Source organism: Lolium rigidum, chromosome 3 (genome assembly GCF_022539505.1).
Source record: "Lolium rigidum isolate FL_2022 chromosome 3, APGP_CSIRO_Lrig_0.1, whole genome shotgun sequence".
Taxonomy (NCBI): domain Eukaryota; kingdom Viridiplantae; phylum Streptophyta; class Magnoliopsida; order Poales; family Poaceae; genus Lolium; species Lolium rigidum.
The window spans coordinates 55,218,428-55,234,312 of NC_061510.1; the positions used below are offsets into that span (position 1 = coordinate 55,218,428).

Genomic DNA, 15,885 nt, shown 5'->3' on the forward strand with positions numbered 1-15,885 from the left:
CAATTTTAACACTCAAAATAATTTTTGACAATGGTAAGAAAATCGTAATCGTTAACTACTCGTTCAGCTTGGAAGTAGTAAATAATCAGGATTCAGATGATTATTTAATCGGTCGGCTATTAATCGATGCAAACTAGATAAATTAGCACCCAAAACACGTCTATATAAGAAAGAATCAAATAATATATGGGTCTCTATTAATCGTTCCTACTTCCATTGGCGGATCCAGCATTTGGATAATGGGTGTACATATTCCATTAAAATAACAATTTAAATCAAGTTTGGCATGAAAATATTTAGCATGTTGCTGTATTTGTAAATTACAGCTAGCTACATAAGCATTTGGCTAAAATAATGGGTGTACATTTGTACACCCATGCACTCATTTGCCTCCGCTCATGCCTACTTCTCTAGATCCCAAAATCATATTAAAACATGTACAAACATGTACATTTCTCCTCTGTGACCTAATCTTCTAGGTCAGCCACCATGTCATTCTTTTTGATTCTCCTCGTTTGCCCTCTAAAATTTCTCTCTCTCTCACCACCTACCTAGTGTACTGCCCCTCTACCACCTCCACCACCTACCCTATTTGAAGGCATTCTAGAGCTCTTTGACAAGCTCATCAAAGCGATCGAGATCTTGTATCCAAGGCCTGGTCAACAATGGTGAGAAATTTTTCAGCAACGGCGCGAATCGAGCTCCTGGAGGCGGGAATCGAGTTGAAGCTTTGCAAACTTACTTGATTTGGATAGGGTAGCGGCTACATGCAGGGACGGGGCCAGGAAAGTGATATAAGGGAGGCCAACTACATGTAAAAATTCTTGAAGGGGGCCATATAGCTAAATTTAGATAAAACTGCAGGTCAAATCATCATATTAACAAGGGTATTTTCAGAAAATTTTCCATCATGAGGGGGGCCATGGCCCCAGCCCTGCTGGCTCCGTCCCTGGCTACACGGTCGATCTATGTTGAAAAATTTGCAACTTAGGTGTCAATATTTTTTTTCAACTTTGTTGACTAAAGTGAACTAATTAATCGAAAACATTCCTAGTAATCGAGCTGCCAAAGCAATTAATCGGGCTAAAGATTAACAAGTGTGATTAGAGGTAATCGACACGGTCATGCCCCTAGTAGCGATTAATCGGCCTATAATCGCTGATTCGGCATAGTTTTTGAACAGAGATTTTTGATCAAAGATAAAACATGGAAAATAAGGGTGCTTCATTGGAGGAATGGAGAGAGTAACTAATAATACCATACAAGAATGTAACCATTTGTGATGGCAAATGTGTACAGCTGGTGCAAACTGCAAGACAATTTACTCCATGAAGAATGGGATTACAAAGTTATCCATCTTCACTTTTCTCTCAAGCTCCTCCTTTTCAGCAATCTGCTTTAGCGTAGTCCACCCTTTTCTTGCTCGCTTCCTTGAACTGCCAGCAGGCTGTGTAGAGTTACCTGGTGCAGATTTAGTATTCGAAGCTGACTTACTATGACTTCTAGGGGCCTTGCCAGTAATTGAAACACAACTCTGCCCTTTGTTGTTCAGTGTACTTCTTGTCTTCAATTGTTCTGCCCAACCTTTAGGTGCAGTCACTTCTCCCAGTTTCTTCTTCTGAGGAGTAACAAAATTTGACCCAACTACAAATTCTTCTTGAGAAGTAATATCAGACACTGGCTCGATTTCATTCATAAATTTATCATGCACGGTGCTTTCTACAATTTTTAGCGGGATGTCTTCCTGAACCATTGCAGATGCCAACGGACCACGATCCATCATTGGAAAAACAACCCCTTTCTCTATTTGAGAATCTTCAGGAAGATTAGACTTTGGCCCGTTACCATGTTTATCCTTTTCAAGAGTAAATGTTTTCAACCTGTCAGATTCCAGTCGTGATACTGCCGTTAAAGAATACTCAATCCCCTTTTCCGTAGCTACTCTTGCCATGTTCATACTTTCTCCTTTCAACATTATGCTGGCTATGTCCATGCTAGCAGGCTTTCTTGATGATAATAGGCTCTTCACGATACCCTTTCCACTACCCCGTATTAGGTTTTGGTCTCCACAGAAATGGCATGCATAGACAATGCTGTTTTGGCAATAATTTGACGTCTTCCGCCTCTTTGCTTTCTTTTTGTTGTTCTTTATACGGATTGTGCAGTTGAAGCCTGGCTGTAAAACTGATTCACACCTGCAATATTTGAAGATTCTTTCTTCAGAGTTCCATATAAGGCTTATTGGTATGGACAAAGCTACAAATATGAAAAGACAATGCAGCATAACTAACAAACTACAAAGACCACATACACAATCTAAAAATGCAAAATAATATTGTATCCACTTAAACCTGGCCAGTGGTAGAATATGGCATCATACTGCAGACTGGAGATGTTTTGTTTTTAAGCATTGTTGTTGGTGTCGTAAGCTAATAGTATCGTTTTAACTTTTAAGGAATAAGGACCGTTTTGCCAACTTGCTCAATGAAAGGAGTCGGAATGTGCTTGCTGTGAGCCAAACACATAATTCCCAATATTCACTAGACACCACAGTTTTCATCAGGATTACTAAAAGCTGACTTCTAACAGGTAAGGCATATAAAAATAAATATGATACATATATAGCAGTATAACAGATCTGAGATCAAAGATTAAGCAAGACAGCCAGTAATTTATTCTAAGCTGGAATATTCATACAACATTACCAGCACGGCTTGTTATTTCTTGTATGGTAGTCATGATTCTTGAGTTGCAACTCAAAAGTGAGTCGACAGCGCTGCGACTCAGTGTATAGTCGCCACAAGTCACTGTATAGTCGCGAGTCGCCGTGATCTTTGGAAAACGACTCGGCGACTATACGAAGACTATACAACAACTCAAAAAGCATGATGGTAGTAAAGTCACATTTTGACAACACGAGGATCCAGAAGAATCAGCTAATGGAACATGGACATGCAAAATGTTGGTCCTAGAGAATGCATGACCAATAAGCTTGCCATCTTTTCTCTCACTTTTGTGAAACTCACTCATATTTCGAGCACAAACCATTTGACTGAAATTCTGTACGTTGAATCATTTTCTTGGCATTACGACCACCCATCTGAAGGTTATCTGTAGATGAAAACAATGCCCTAAAATCCTTGTTCTACAAACAATGGGAAACAAAATGGTACCATTCACTAGTGTGCTGAAAATAGAACAGAAACCACTGAAACATAGTGGTACCACTTGATCAATGTAAGTCAACAAAAAACTGTTGCCTTGTAGCGCTAGGAGTTCAGCACCGATAAACCAAGCTCGGGTAATAAGGCCTGAAACTTTCCCATTGCACTCCAATCAAGGACAGGGCCAACAAACGCAGCAATCATGTCAACCTAACATTATGATTTTTGTTCCTTAAAGTCTCAGCTAGGTTGCCAGATGAAAATATGCAGACAGGCTAGAAGAGGAATTTGTCCTAAAACAATGTAATGGTACATAAGCCGAAGACAGTAAATACTAGCAAATGAAGTTTAAATGCGAAGAGAATACTAGGAAGATTGATACCTTCACTAGTATGCTGTATAGTAAATCGTAACAATTAGACACGATAATGTATCAATTTGAGCTAGAGTCGGCTGTAAACTCTCACCTCTGGCAAAGGAAGGAGGAAGCGCCTACGGGAATCCCGGCCGCCTCGGCGTCCGTGGCGAGGCGGTGGCCTAGCAGTGCCCCGATGGGTCCAACTGCTGCCTCCCCGCTCGCCCACGCGGCCAGCCGCTGCAGGTGCTGGACCCTCAGCAGGGAGGCCGCGTCGGCATGCGTCTTCCCGGAGGTCTCCTCGCGGAGCGATACGGCCTGGTTGATGGACCTGGATGCCGACGAAGGGCCAGCGTTGCCCAGCTTCTTCCCCATGTAGCCGCCGCTTCTTCTTCAGTCGACGGTGCGTGCGCCCACGGCGGCGGCGGAGGCGTCTCACGAGTCACGGCGGCGAGGGCGAGGACGATTTGGTAAGGTTTCACTCCAACCAAACTGGGCCTGGATGGATCTCATATGGGCTGGATCGGCCTTAGCCCGCTATGTGATTAGCCGTCACCATTCATTTTTTTAATGGGCTAGAATCATTCTTTGGCCCACTTATAAATGTGTGCCAAAGGCCCGTCAGATTTATTCTGCTCGCTACCGAAACCCTAGCCACCCCTCTATATACGCCTCCTACCTCCACCAACACAACAACGCGGCCGCCTCCGCCTACAGCTGCTCGCGTCGGCGGCTTCGGTTGTTCCACTCTCTCTGCCTCGCTCTCTGTTGATCGTCCGCCTGGTTTTATTAGTTTCGTTTGATTTTTCTCTATGATCTTTGTTCTAAAATCTTTCTCGATGAAGATTAAAAGCAGACGGGCGGTCTGAACTGATGCCGTGTTGATATGTCTGCATCTCCGTGCTTACCCTTGTGGATAGCATCCGAGAGAAGTCTTAAGATTTTCCATGTCTCCAACGCTATATTTCCGATCTCGTGTTTCATGATTGCGCTTAGCTCATTTTCTTCCTCTTTGATGGAGTTCAGTTTTTTACTGGACTCAGATCTGAGAGGGCAAAGCGGGTGCACATAGCTAGATGGTTTACTTACCAACCCTTAGCAGCGTTTGCCATTGCTCTGGAGTCAAATGGTCTAACCGAAATTTTCTTTTAATACAAATTTCTCCAATTTAGAAAATAAAATCTAGCGCAATATCAATTTTTTCTTAACCTCTTACTGCTGGCAAGTGATGAATAGATATCCTACACTCTCAATGGGAACTTCCCATGTGTGGATCAATAATCTCCGCTTATTTTCTGATGCCTTTCGTTAGGTGGTCACTATCTGTCTCTTTATTTTCTCCATGCAAATTTATCAATCTTATTGTATAGCACAGGGTGGCAAATGATGTGAAATATTTATATGCTAAACACTGAATCTTTGAGATGTTTACAAAACTCCGCTTATTATCTGATGCCACCCATCAGCTTCAACCCACCTATATCAATTTCTTTCTTTCTTTCTTTATTTTTCTTTTTTTGTTTAAATTGTCTTGGAATATCAGTTGATTTGTGGCGCTGATTTGAATCTTACCCGCGCTTCTGATTAATTCATGAAGTACAAGGGAAAATCATGGTTGAATTTCTTAATATGAGCCATACAACAATCAACTCGTATTGTTTTGTTTGATTTCCCTAACCTTTCTGTTTCTTCGGTTCTGGTTTGATGACATGGCTGTGATGATAAACACATAAGCAAACACGCCAGTTCTGCTTCTGAAAATTCATGACTGAATAACCTGTTACATATATCTGAGCCATGCACATCAGCCTTATGTACCATTTATTATATCCACATTGCGATCAGATATTTTTGTTCTGAAACTCCTGTGTTATCATTCAGTGATGCAACCAGCCCAACATTTGAGGTGCAGAAGGCTCCAGGATCCTGTTTACAGGTGAACCTACCTGGAGTCCCTGTATCCACTTTGATATTCACGGGCAATTCTGAGGTTCTTTACATGGACCGTTTGTTTTGATCAACTTTTGTAGTAGTACATGATCGTTGTCCGATTTAAACTATCCTCTCGCAAGCACATCAGATTTGTGGAAGAGGCTGAAAAACTCGGGAGAGCATGTGTTGTCATCAGCTTCCTCACTTGTTTCTACGAGATGGGAGTTAAATAACGACACGAAATCCATTTGTTCAAGGCAGATGATTGGGCTAGTAGATTAGCTTGGGCAATTCAGGTCGTTGCAGCCTTATTTTCACGTTAGCCCGCAGAAACAAACTTCCTGGAATTGACTTTGTAATTGAATTGGCGGTGATGATCAACAATTTGCAAACATGCCAGTTCTGCTTCTGAGAATGTGTGACTGAAAGAACTGTTTTATATTCCTGAGCCATGCATTTTGTACTCTTTATCATCGTAATATACGTCTATTTGTATGTTCTGTTTTATATAATAACATGAAAATTCTAAATCACGTTCTTCTGTATGGTCTTTGGTGTATACAATAGAATCTCTAAATCGTGGAAAGTTTGTTGGTACTATCTTCGTCATCAGACGAGATTTGTGTTAAATAACTGTCATGTGATGATTCGTCTATGCGTCCTTGCCTGTAGTATCTGGCATTTAGAACGGCTCGGTTTATTCAGATCTTTTGAGCAGAGCTGTTCTATCATCTCTGGATAGACAAATTTCCTAACGAGGCAATTTTGTTTTGCTGGAATTAACTTGAACTAGGACAAATTCTGTACGTTGTACGGCCACATTAAATCACGTGAACTTATTTTTAAATAAATCTCGCAATATCAATAAATAAATTATTCAACAATGAAACCACACTACTATTAAACTGTGCGACACCCCTTTTCATTTTGAAGCAAATTGAGACATTGAAAAATTACTTCACCAGAACCAGGAGTAACAATTTCTGTGACCTCATATTAAGAACACTATCGATGATAGATAAATCAGAAGAAGTAACGAGCTAGGTATGATCAGGAGAGAGTCCATCTTGCATGTCCTCTTATGTCTGCATCTCCGTGCTTACCCTTGTATAGCATCAGAGAGAAGCCTAAAATTTTCCTTTTCCCTACTTTCTCCCACGTTAGATTCCCGATCTTGTTTTTCAATATTGCACTTAGCTCATTTTTTTCCTCTTAGATGGACTTCAGTTTTTTTACTGGACTCAAATCTGAGATGGCAAAGCGGTTGTAGCTAGATGGTTTACTTACCAACCCTTAGCAGCGTTTGCCATTGCTCTGGAGTCAAATGGTCTAATTGAAGTTTTCTCTTCACAAATTTATCCGATTCATTAATAAAATCAAGCGAGATGGCAATGTTCTCAACCTTTTCCTGCTGGCAAGTGATGAATAGATATCCTACACTCTCAATGGGTGCTTCCTATGTGTGGATCAATAATCTCCGCTTATTTTCTGATGCCTTGCACTAGACATTCATTTTCTTTCTCTTCAATTTCACCTTACAAATTCATCAACCTTATCGTGTAGCGCAGGGTGGCAAATGATGTGAAATATTTATATGCTAAACACTGAATCTTTGACATGTTTACAAAACTCCGCTTATTATCTGATGCCACCCATCAGCTTCAAACGATCCATCTCCAAGTTCTTTCTCTATTGTTTTATTTGTTAAATCCTCTTTGAATTTCAGTTGATTTGTGGCGCTGATTTGAATCTTACCCGCGCTTCTGATTAATTCATGAAGTACAAGGGAAAATCATGGTTGAATTTCTTAATATGAGCCATACAAATATCAACTCGTTTTGTTCTGTTTTGTTTCTCGAACCATTCGGTTTCTTTGGTCCTGGTTTGTTGACATGGCTGTGATGATAAACACATTAGCAAACACGCCAGTTCTGCTTCTGAAAATTCATGACTGAATAACCTGTTAACACATATCTGAGCCATGCACATCAGCCTTATGAACCATTTAATAGATCCGCATTGTGATCAGATATTTTTGTTCTGAAACTCCTAGGATCCTGTGTAATACAGGTCAACCTATCCCTGTATCCACTTGTGACATTCACTCGCAATTCTGAGGTTCTTGGTGATTACATAAAACGTTTGTTTTGATAAACTTTTTTATTTTACATGATCGTTGCCCGATTTTAACTATCCTCTCGCAAGCACATCAAATTTGTGGAAGAGGCTGAAAAACTCGGGAGAGCATGTGTTGTCATCAGCTTCGTCACTTGTTTCTACAAGATGGGAGTTAAATAACGACACGAAATCCATCTGTTGACTGGGCGAGTAGATTAGCTTGGACAATTCAGGTCTTTGCAGCCTTATTTTCATCTTATCTTAAGAAAGTAACTCATGTTATTGTGGTGAACCCCATAGAAACGAACTTGCTGTATTTGACTTTGTAAATAAAATGGCGGTGATGATCAACACTTTCTGCAAACATGCCAGTTCTGCTTCTGAGAAATCATGACTGAAGGAACTGTTTTATATGTCTGAGCCATACATTTGCACTCTTTATCATCGTAATGTACTTCTATTTGTATGATCTGTTCTGATTAACATGAAAGTTCTATATCAGGTTTTAGTTGTTTTTTCTTTTTTATGGACTTTGGTGTATGCAGTACCTCTGAATTGTCGAAAGTTGTTGGTATTACCTTCGGCATCAGACTAGGTCTGAGTTAATTAATATTCGTTTATGTGTCCTTGCCTGTATGATCTGGCATGTTGAACAGCTCGGTTTATTCTGATCTTTTGACGATATCTGTAAAGGCAATCAACATCTTATGTATTTAAATGAATCTCACAATATCAATAAATTATTGAACAATGAAGATTTAACAGTTCGACACCCTTTTCATTTTTAAGCAAATTGAGATATCAAAAAATGTACTTGACCAGGAGCAACAATTTGAGCGACCATGAGAGTTGAGTTGGCAGCTGGACAACGCCGTGTTGTTGTTTCAGCTTCAAAGGTGGACAAGGCGTCCTCCTATGTGTGCATCTCTGTGCTTATCCTTGTGGATAGCATCCGAGGGAAGCCAAAGATTTTCCTTGTCCCAGCTTTCTCCCCCACGTTAGAGCATCTCCACCGGTTGCCCTTACATAGGCAACGGTAGGGGCGTCGGTACCTCCGTTTAGGGGATGCAGGCACAACATCCTCCATTTGGGGGAGCTGCTTCCAAACCGGCGCCTCCAAATAGGCGGCCCCAATAGATTTTGAAATTTAAATACAAATTTGCAACACGATACGATATTTATATGTAGTTCGAAAGAAATTTGTACAAATTTAATGCGAATTTAAACTACAAAACTAAAAAACCATCTAGCGGTGTTGGGAGTCGAAGGTTGTTGCTGGATGGCTCGAAGGACCGCTGTCGTCCTCGTCGGCCTTCTCCTTTGGCGTTGGCAGCTCGGATGGTCCGGCGAGGTCGATGAAGTGGACGGTAGCCGTACTCGCGGAGCGTGGCGTTGACGTCGCGGCCGTACCACCAGGCACGGTGGCCAACGGTGTTGAAGCGGCCGCTCCAGGGATTGTCCGTCCACGTGAGCTCGACGGCGCACTCCCTGCCGAAGCGTTGTTCCCTGGAAGGGCTGTCGAGGGCAATCTTCGGAAGGCTCCTCTCCTCCGGCGTCATCTCGGATCACCGTTACCTGGCGGGGGCCCGCGTCTGTGGTCCTCGCGGCGGCGGTGTGGGCACGTCGAAGCCTTCGTTGGAGACGTGCCAGCCGTGCGGCAGCTTGTACTGCACTGGCACGGGGAATCGGTGCTAGCACGTCGGCCGCCGCCGCTACCGCCGGCCTGGTCGTTGTGCACCATCGCGTTCGCGTGCGGGTGGTGGTTCCGGCGGAGATTGAGGACGACGGCGGCTAGGGATGACGGTGGCGGGGAAAAGAGAGAAGAGCGCGCTGGTGTGGTTTTAAGGAAGGCAACGGACGTGCATTGAAGGCGCGTGGGTAAGGTAGGTGGACGTCGTGTGGCTAGTCGCTGCCCTCGCTGTTTTGGTTTCCGTGCGGGAGGCCATTAAGGCCGATGACCAACCTCCCCGCGTCGTTTCCGATGCGAACCGCCGCGTCCCCTCGCTGACAAGGCGCCCCCACCCGCGAAAACCGTCGTTCCGCGAGGCGCCGGCGCGCCCGATTCGCGCCCTTAGAAGGGGCCGGCACGGTGATTCTATTGGGCTCCAAAATTGGCCGGCGTCGTTTGGGGCGCGCCGGTGCGAGCCCATTTTCGCCCTCGGCCCCCAAATTGCTATCGAGGCCGCCGGTGGAGATGCTCTTAGAAACCTGATGTTGTTTTTCATGATGTTAGCTCATTTTATTCTTCTTAGATGAAGTTCAGTTATTTTACTGGACTCAAATTTGAGAGGGCAAAGCGGGCGCACATAGCTAGATGGTTACGAACCCTTAGCACTTTAGCAGCGTTTGCCATTGCTCTGGAGTCAAATGGTCTAACCAAAATTTTCTATTGAAAATTTATCTGATTTAGCAAAAAAATCTAGCGTGATATCAATTTTCTCAACCTGTTCCTGCTGGCAAGTTATGAATAGATATCATACACTCTCAGTGGGAACTTCCTATGAGTGGATCAATAATCTCCGCTTATTTTCTGATGCCTTGCACTAGACACTCATTTTCTTTCTCTTCAATTTCTCCTTTCAAATTCATCAACCTTATCGTGTAGCAAAGGGTGGCAAATGATTTGTAATATTTATATGCTAAACACTGAATCTTTGATATGTTTACAAAACTCCGCTTATTATCTGATGCCACCCATCAGCTTCAACCCACGTTACCAAGATCTTTCTCTATTGTTTTTCTTTTCTTAATATGAGCCATACAAATATCAACTCGTGTTGTTCTGTTTGATTTTCCTAACCATTCTGTTTCTCTGGTTCTGGTTTGGTGACATGGCTGTGATGATAAACACATAAGCAAACTCGCCAGTTCTGCTTCTGAAAATTCATGACTGAATAACATGTTATATATATCTGAGCCATGCACACCATCGTTATTAACCATTTAGTAGATCAGCATGTTTCTGTTCTGAAACTCGTGTGTTACATCCAGTGATGCGTCCATCCCAACATTTGGAGGTGCAGAAGGCTCCAGGATCCTGTTTACAGGTGAACCTACCTGTAGTCACTCTATCCACATGACATTCACGGGCAAGTCGTAGGTTCGTGATGATACCGTGGAACTTTTGATGCGATAAACTTTATTCGTTTGTTGTGTATGATCGTTGCCTGAGTTTAACTATCCTCTCGCAAGTACATCTGATTTGTGGAAGAGGCTGAAAATCTCGGAGAGGTTGTTGTCATCAGCTTCATCACTTGTTTCTACGAGATGGGAGTTAAGTAGACACTAAATCCGTCTATTCATCCCTGGCAGACTCACTGGGCGAATATTTGCAGCCGAATATTTGGACGGTATCTGAAGAAACAAACTCATTTTAGTGTGTTGAAATCTGTAGAAACAAACTCGCTGGAATTAACTTAGAATGTTAATGAAATTGAGGTGATGATAAACACATTCAGTGTTCAGCAAACATGCCTGTTCAGCTTCTGAGATTTCATGACTGAACAAACTTTATTATGTGTCTGTGCCATACACTTGTACTCTTAATCATAATATCTCTATTAGTATTTTTCTTAATCTAGGAATTAACTTAAACTGTTAATAAAATGACTGATGATAAACACTTCAGCAAACATGCCACTTCTGCTTCTGAGAATTCATGACTGAAAGAACTGTTTTATATGGCTGAGCCATACATTTGGGCTCTTAATCATAATAAAAAAATCTCTATTAGAATTTTCTCTATTATCTTTGGTCTAAACCTTTCTCGATGAAGATTAAAAGCAGACGGGCGGTCTGAACTGATGCCGTGTTGATATGTCTGCATCTTCGTGCTTACCCTTGTGGATAGCATCCGAGAGAAGCCTACGAATTTCCTAGCCCAAACTTTCTCTAACGTTAGATTCCTGATCTTGTTTTTCATGATTGCGCTTAGCTCATTTTCTTCTTCTTAGATGTAGTTTGGTTTTTTTACTGGACTCAAATCTGAGAAGGCAAAGCTGGCGCAGATAGCTAGATGGTTTACTTACCAACCCTTAGCAGCGTTTGCTATTGCTCTGGAGTCAAATGGTCTAACCGAAATTTTCTTTTAATATAAGTTTCTCCAATTTAGAAAATAAAATCTAGCGCAATATCAATTTTTTCTTAACCTCTTGCTGCTGGCAAGTGATGAATAGATATCCTACACTCTCAATGGGAACTTCCTATGTGTGGATCAATAATCTCCGCTTATTTTCTGATGCTGTGCACTAGACAATCGTTTTTCATCTCTTTAATTTCTTCTTACAGATGTATTATTCTTATTGTGTAGCATTGGGTGGCAAATGATGTGAAATATTTATATGCTAAACACTGAATCTTTGATATGTTTACACAACTCCGCTTATTATCTGATGCCACCCATCAGCTTCAGACGATCCATCTCCAAGTTCTTTCTCTATCGTTTTATTTGTTAAATCCTCTTTGAATTTCAGTTGATTTGTGGCGCTGATTTGAATCTTACCCGCGCTTCTGATTAATTCATGAAGTACAAGGGAAAATCATGGTTGAATTTCTTAATATGAGCCATACAAATATCAACTCGTTTTGTTCTGTTTGATTCCTCTAACCATTCGGTTTCTTTGGTCCTGGTTTGATGACATGGCTGTGATGATAAACACATTAGCAAACACGCCAGTTCAGCTTCTGAAAATTCATGACTGAATAACCTGTTAATATATATCTGAGCCATGCACATCAGCCTTATGAACCATTTAATGGATCCACATTGTGATTAGGTATTTTTGTTCTGGAACTTCTGTGTTATCATTGAGTGATGCAACCAACCCAACATTTGGAGGTGCAGAAGGCTCCAGGATCCTGTTTACAGGTGAACCTACCTGGAGTCCCTGTATCCACTTGACATTAACGGGTAATTCTGAGGTTCTTGGTGATTACATGGAACATTTGTTTTGATAAACTTTTGTAGTTGTAAATGATCGTTGCCCGATTTTAACTATCCTCTCGCAAGCACATCAGATTTGTGGAAGAGGCTGAAAAACTCGGGAGAGCATGTGTTGTCATCAGCTTCGTCACTTATTTCTACGAGATGGGAGTTAAATAACGACACGAAATCCATCTGTTCAAGGCAGATGATTGGGTGATTAGATTAGCTTGGACAATTCAGGTCTTTGCAGCCTTATTTTCACGTTATATTAAGAAAGTAACTCATGTTATTGTGGTGAAGCCTGTAGAAACAAACTTGCTGTACTTGACTTTGTAAATAAAATGGCGGTGATGATCAACACTTCCAGCAAACATGCCAGTTCTGCTTCTGAGAATTCTTGACTGAAAGAACTGTTTTATGTCTGAGCCATACATTTGCACTCTTTATCATCGTAATATACCTCTATTTGTATGATCTATGTCAAGCTTCTGATTAATATATCGTCTTTGTGGACTTTGGTGTATGCAACTGTATATCGTCTTTGAATTTCAGTTGATTGGCGCTGATTTGAATCTTACCCGCGCTTCTGATTAATTCATGAAGTACAAGGGAAAACATGGTTGAATTTCTTAATATGAGCCATAACATTTTTTGTTCTGTTTGATTACTGTAACCATTTGGTTTCTTTTGTTCCTGGTTTGATGAGATGGCTGTGATGATAAACATTTAAACTTTTGTAGTTGTGTATGATCGTTGCCCGAGTTTAACTATCCTCTCGCAAGTACCTCTGATTTTGTGGAAGAGGCTAAAAATCTCGGGAGAGCTTGTGTTGTCATCAGCTTCGTCACTTGTTTATACGAGATGGGAGTTAAATAACGTCACGAAATCCATCTCTTTATGTCCGTTCATTGGGCAATTCAGATCTTTGCAGCCTATTATTTTCACATTATCTTAAGAAAGTAATTGATGTTAGTTAGTGTGTTGAAGCCCGTATAAACAAACTTGCTGTTATTGACTTTGTAAATAAAATGGTGGTGATGATAAACACTTTCAGCAAACATGCCAGTTCTGCTTCTGAGAATTCATGACTGAAAGAACTGTTTTATATGTCTGAGCCATACAATTTGTATTCTTTATCATCGTAATATACGTCTATTTGTATGTTCTGTTCTAGATTAACATGAAACTTCTAAATCAGGTTTTAGTTGTTTTTTCCATCTTTTTTGGTGTATAAAATAGAATCTCTGAATCGTGGAAAGTTTGTTGGTACTAGCTTTGTCATCAGACTAGTTCTGAGTTAAATAGCTGTCATGTGATTCGTCTATGCGTCCTTGCCTGTATTATCTGGCATTTTAGAACAGCTGGGTTTATTCAGATCTTTGCAGCAGAGCTGTTCGACCATATCTGGATAGACAAACTTCCTAACAAGATTGGCAATTGTTTTTGCTGGAATTAACTTGAACTAGGACAAATTCTGTATGTACGGCCACATTAAATCAAGTGTACTTACGTTAAATAAATCTCACAATATCAATGAATTATTCAACAATGAAACCACATTACTATTTAACTTTGCGTCACCCCTTTTTATTTTGAAGCAAATTGAGACATTGAAAAATTACTTCACCAGAACCAGGAGCAACAATTTCCGTGACCTCATATTAAGAACACTATCGATTATAGAAAAATCAGAAGAAGTAACGAGCTACATATGATCAGGAGAGAGTCCATCTTGCATGTCCTCTTATGTCTGCATCTCAATGCTTACCCTTGTAGCATCAGAGAGAAGCCTAATATTATTCCTTTTCCTTACTTTCTCCCATGTTAGATTGCCGATCTTGTTTTTCATGATTGCGCTTAGCTCATTTGCTCCCTCTTAGATGGACTTCAGTTTTTTTACTGGACTGAAATCTGAGAGGGCAAAGCGGGTGCACAGAGCTAGATGGTTTACTTACCAACCCTTTGCAGCGTTTGCCATTGCTCAGGAGTCAAATGGTCTAACCGAAATTTTCTCTTCACAAATTTATCCGATAAATAGATAGAGTCTAGCGAGATAGCAATTTTCTCAACCTTTTCCTGCTGGCAAGTGATGAATAGATATCCTACACTCTCAATGGGAACTTCCTATGTGTGGATCAATAATCTCCGCTTATTTTCTGATGCCTTGCACTAGACACTCATTTCCTATCTCTTTAATTTTTCCTTACAAATTTATTAACCTTATCGTGTAGCGCAGGGTGGCAAATGATGTGAAATATTTATATGCTAAACACTGAATCTTTGACATGTTTACAAAACTCCGCTTATTATCTGATGCCACCCATCAGCTTCAAACGATCCATCTCCAAGATCTTTCTCTATCGTTTTATTTGTTAAATCCTCTTTGAATTTCAGTTGATTTGTGGCGCTGATTTGAATCTTACCCGCGCTTCTGATTAATTCATGAAGTACAAGGGAAAATCATGGTTGAATTTCTTAATATGGGCCATACAAATATCAACTCGTTTTGTTCTGTTCGGTTTCTCTAACCATTCGGTTTCTTTGGTCCTGGTTTGATGACATGGCTGTGATGATAAACACATTAGCAAACACGCCAGTTCTGCTTCTGAAAATTCATGACTGAATAACCTGTTAATATATCATTTAATAGATCCGCATTGTGATCAGATATTTTTGTTCTGAAACATCTTTGTTATCATTCAGTGATGCAACCAGCCCAACATTTGGAGGTTCAGAAGTATCCAGTATCCTGTTAACAGGTGAATCTACCTGGAGTCCCTGTATCTACCTGGTTCTCGGTGATTACATGGAACGTTTGTTTTGATAAACTTTTGTAGTTTACATTATCGTTGCCGATTTTAACTATCCTCTCGCAAGCACATCAGATTTGTGGAAGAGGCTGAAAACTTGGGAGACAAGTAACATCGTCATTCTGGCTAACTGGACCTGTTCATTTACCGTGACACAAGTTAATCTCCTTGTATTAGCAACCCAAATCTCTTACCATGATGTAGACAACATCATATATGCTGAGATCATCTGTGTATGCTTTTATTTGTATCAAAATTTCAAGATGATTCTTCAGGTAGTACATATTACTTCATATTCTTAGTTGGTTGCCTACCGTTTGACACGAACAAATCTACCTACCTCTCAGCTATGCCCTCCAATGTTTCATTGTTCCAACTGACAGTATTCTAACTTTAGTGCAAATATTAGCTGAATCATTCCGCCGAAGTATCCCGTGACAAACATGTGCTGAAGTACTCTTATGATTTTATCTTTTTGGTATGTAGCTTGTTGAGGTGGATTAAATATATTGGTTCAACCAAATTTGCAAAGTTGGATCTCAATTAGGAGGTACATCTACATTCTTTCCTCAACATCAGGAC

General features: G+C 40.8%; 1 protein-coding gene, 31 non-coding genes and 1 pseudogene across 32 annotated transcripts; 32 read left to right on the top strand and 1 right to left on the bottom strand.

Annotated features, from left to right (window-relative positions):
- Positions 1 to 1,321: 1,321 nt before the first annotated feature.
- Positions 1,322 to 3,935, bottom strand: LOC124694859. The gene is made up of 2 exons (XM_047227791.1): positions 3,632 to 3,935; positions 1,322 to 2,195 (listed from the first exon to the last, which is right to left on the bottom strand). Exons 1-2 carry the CDS (start codon positions 3,892 to 3,894, stop codon positions 1,322 to 1,324), a joined length of 1,137 nt encoding a protein of 378 aa, XP_047083747.1. The 5' UTR covers positions 3,895 to 3,935.
- Positions 3,936 to 4,736: 801 nt separating this feature from the next.
- On the top strand, positions 4,737 to 4,825 carry LOC124704929. The gene has a single exon (XR_007003790.1). It is a non-coding gene; the product is annotated as a small nucleolar RNA R16 (small nucleolar RNA).
- Positions 4,826 to 4,894: 69 nt separating this feature from the next.
- Positions 4,895 to 4,979, top strand: LOC124704925. The gene has a single exon (XR_007003786.1). It is a non-coding gene; the product is annotated as a small nucleolar RNA R16 (small nucleolar RNA).
- Positions 4,980 to 5,070: 91 nt separating this feature from the next.
- On the top strand, positions 5,071 to 5,156 carry LOC124705028. The gene has a single exon (XR_007003877.1). It is a non-coding gene; the product is annotated as a small nucleolar RNA U36a (small nucleolar RNA).
- Positions 5,157 to 5,226: 70 nt separating this feature from the next.
- Positions 5,227 to 5,320, top strand: LOC124704839. Its single transcript, XR_007003717.1, has one exon. It is a non-coding gene; the product is annotated as a small nucleolar RNA Z223 (small nucleolar RNA).
- Positions 5,321 to 5,591: 271 nt separating this feature from the next.
- LOC124705003 lies at positions 5,592 to 5,697 on the top strand. The gene has a single exon (XR_007003854.1). It is a non-coding gene; the product is annotated as a small nucleolar RNA snoR97 (small nucleolar RNA).
- Positions 5,698 to 5,813: 116 nt separating this feature from the next.
- On the top strand, positions 5,814 to 5,906 carry LOC124704846. Its single transcript, XR_007003722.1, has one exon. It is a non-coding gene; the product is annotated as a small nucleolar RNA Z223 (small nucleolar RNA).
- Positions 5,907 to 6,861: 955 nt separating this feature from the next.
- On the top strand, positions 6,862 to 6,950 carry LOC124704935. Its single transcript, XR_007003795.1, has one exon. It is a non-coding gene; the product is annotated as a small nucleolar RNA R16 (small nucleolar RNA).
- Positions 6,951 to 7,019: 69 nt separating this feature from the next.
- LOC124704922 lies at positions 7,020 to 7,104 on the top strand. The gene has a single exon (XR_007003783.1). It is a non-coding gene; the product is annotated as a small nucleolar RNA R16 (small nucleolar RNA).
- An 81-nt stretch (positions 7,105 to 7,185) lies between these two features.
- On the top strand, positions 7,186 to 7,271 carry LOC124705029. The gene has a single exon (XR_007003878.1). It is a non-coding gene; the product is annotated as a small nucleolar RNA U36a (small nucleolar RNA).
- Positions 7,272 to 7,341: 70 nt separating this feature from the next.
- On the top strand, positions 7,342 to 7,436 carry LOC124704841. The gene has a single exon (XR_007003719.1). It is a non-coding gene; the product is annotated as a small nucleolar RNA Z223 (small nucleolar RNA).
- Positions 7,437 to 7,658: 222 nt separating this feature from the next.
- On the top strand, positions 7,659 to 7,762 carry LOC124705005. The gene has a single exon (XR_007003856.1). It is a non-coding gene; the product is annotated as a small nucleolar RNA snoR97 (small nucleolar RNA).
- A 139-nt stretch (positions 7,763 to 7,901) lies between these two features.
- LOC124704843 lies at positions 7,902 to 7,996 on the top strand. The gene has a single exon (XR_007003721.1). It is a non-coding gene; the product is annotated as a small nucleolar RNA Z223 (small nucleolar RNA).
- Positions 7,997 to 10,021: 2,025 nt separating this feature from the next.
- Positions 10,022 to 10,110, top strand: LOC124704936. Its single transcript, XR_007003796.1, has one exon. It is a non-coding gene; the product is annotated as a small nucleolar RNA R16 (small nucleolar RNA).
- A 69-nt stretch (positions 10,111 to 10,179) lies between these two features.
- LOC124704924 lies at positions 10,180 to 10,264 on the top strand. The gene has a single exon (XR_007003785.1). It is a non-coding gene; the product is annotated as a small nucleolar RNA R16 (small nucleolar RNA).
- A 134-nt stretch (positions 10,265 to 10,398) lies between these two features.
- On the top strand, positions 10,399 to 10,492 carry LOC124704842. Its single transcript, XR_007003720.1, has one exon. It is a non-coding gene; the product is annotated as a small nucleolar RNA Z223 (small nucleolar RNA).
- Positions 10,493 to 10,555: 63 nt separating this feature from the next.
- LOC124704901 lies at positions 10,556 to 10,671 on the top strand. The gene has a single exon (XR_007003767.1). It is a non-coding gene; the product is annotated as a small nucleolar RNA Z278 (small nucleolar RNA).
- A 90-nt stretch (positions 10,672 to 10,761) lies between these two features.
- On the top strand, positions 10,762 to 10,862 carry LOC124705007. The gene has a single exon (XR_007003858.1). It is a non-coding gene; the product is annotated as a small nucleolar RNA snoR97 (small nucleolar RNA).
- Positions 10,863 to 11,172: 310 nt separating this feature from the next.
- LOC124704848 lies at positions 11,173 to 11,264 on the top strand. The gene has a single exon (XR_007003723.1). It is a non-coding gene; the product is annotated as a small nucleolar RNA Z223 (small nucleolar RNA).
- Positions 11,265 to 11,725: 461 nt separating this feature from the next.
- LOC124704934 lies at positions 11,726 to 11,814 on the top strand. The gene has a single exon (XR_007003794.1). It is a non-coding gene; the product is annotated as a small nucleolar RNA R16 (small nucleolar RNA).
- Positions 11,815 to 11,883: 69 nt separating this feature from the next.
- On the top strand, positions 11,884 to 11,968 carry LOC124704926. Its single transcript, XR_007003787.1, has one exon. It is a non-coding gene; the product is annotated as a small nucleolar RNA R16 (small nucleolar RNA).
- An 81-nt stretch (positions 11,969 to 12,049) lies between these two features.
- LOC124705030 lies at positions 12,050 to 12,135 on the top strand. Its single transcript, XR_007003879.1, has one exon. It is a non-coding gene; the product is annotated as a small nucleolar RNA U36a (small nucleolar RNA).
- A 70-nt stretch (positions 12,136 to 12,205) lies between these two features.
- Positions 12,206 to 12,300, top strand: LOC124704840. Its single transcript, XR_007003718.1, has one exon. It is a non-coding gene; the product is annotated as a small nucleolar RNA Z223 (small nucleolar RNA).
- Positions 12,301 to 12,387: 87 nt separating this feature from the next.
- On the top strand, positions 12,388 to 12,491 carry LOC124704898. The gene has a single exon (XR_007003765.1). It is a non-coding gene; the product is annotated as a small nucleolar RNA Z278 (small nucleolar RNA).
- An 86-nt stretch (positions 12,492 to 12,577) lies between these two features.
- Positions 12,578 to 12,683, top strand: LOC124705002. The gene has a single exon (XR_007003853.1). It is a non-coding gene; the product is annotated as a small nucleolar RNA snoR97 (small nucleolar RNA).
- A 149-nt stretch (positions 12,684 to 12,832) lies between these two features.
- On the top strand, positions 12,833 to 12,925 carry LOC124704833. Its single transcript, XR_007003712.1, has one exon. It is a non-coding gene; the product is annotated as a small nucleolar RNA Z223 (small nucleolar RNA).
- Positions 12,926 to 13,050: 125 nt separating this feature from the next.
- On the top strand, positions 13,051 to 13,135 carry LOC124705035. The gene has a single exon (XR_007003884.1). It is a non-coding gene; the product is annotated as a small nucleolar RNA U36a (small nucleolar RNA).
- Positions 13,136 to 13,278: 143 nt separating this feature from the next.
- On the top strand, positions 13,279 to 13,382 carry LOC124705004. Its single transcript, XR_007003855.1, has one exon. It is a non-coding gene; the product is annotated as a small nucleolar RNA snoR97 (small nucleolar RNA).
- Positions 13,383 to 13,519: 137 nt separating this feature from the next.
- On the top strand, positions 13,520 to 13,614 carry LOC124704837. Its single transcript, XR_007003715.1, has one exon. It is a non-coding gene; the product is annotated as a small nucleolar RNA Z223 (small nucleolar RNA).
- A 957-nt stretch (positions 13,615 to 14,571) lies between these two features.
- Positions 14,572 to 14,660, top strand: LOC124704930. The gene has a single exon (XR_007003791.1). It is a non-coding gene; the product is annotated as a small nucleolar RNA R16 (small nucleolar RNA).
- Positions 14,661 to 14,729: 69 nt separating this feature from the next.
- On the top strand, positions 14,730 to 14,814 carry LOC124704923. The gene has a single exon (XR_007003784.1). It is a non-coding gene; the product is annotated as a small nucleolar RNA R16 (small nucleolar RNA).
- Positions 14,815 to 14,895: 81 nt separating this feature from the next.
- On the top strand, positions 14,896 to 14,981 carry LOC124705036. The gene has a single exon (XR_007003885.1). It is a non-coding gene; the product is annotated as a small nucleolar RNA U36a (small nucleolar RNA).
- A 70-nt stretch (positions 14,982 to 15,051) lies between these two features.
- On the top strand, positions 15,052 to 15,154 carry LOC124704847 (annotated as a pseudogene).
- The last annotated feature ends 731 nt before the right edge of the window (positions 15,155 to 15,885 follow it).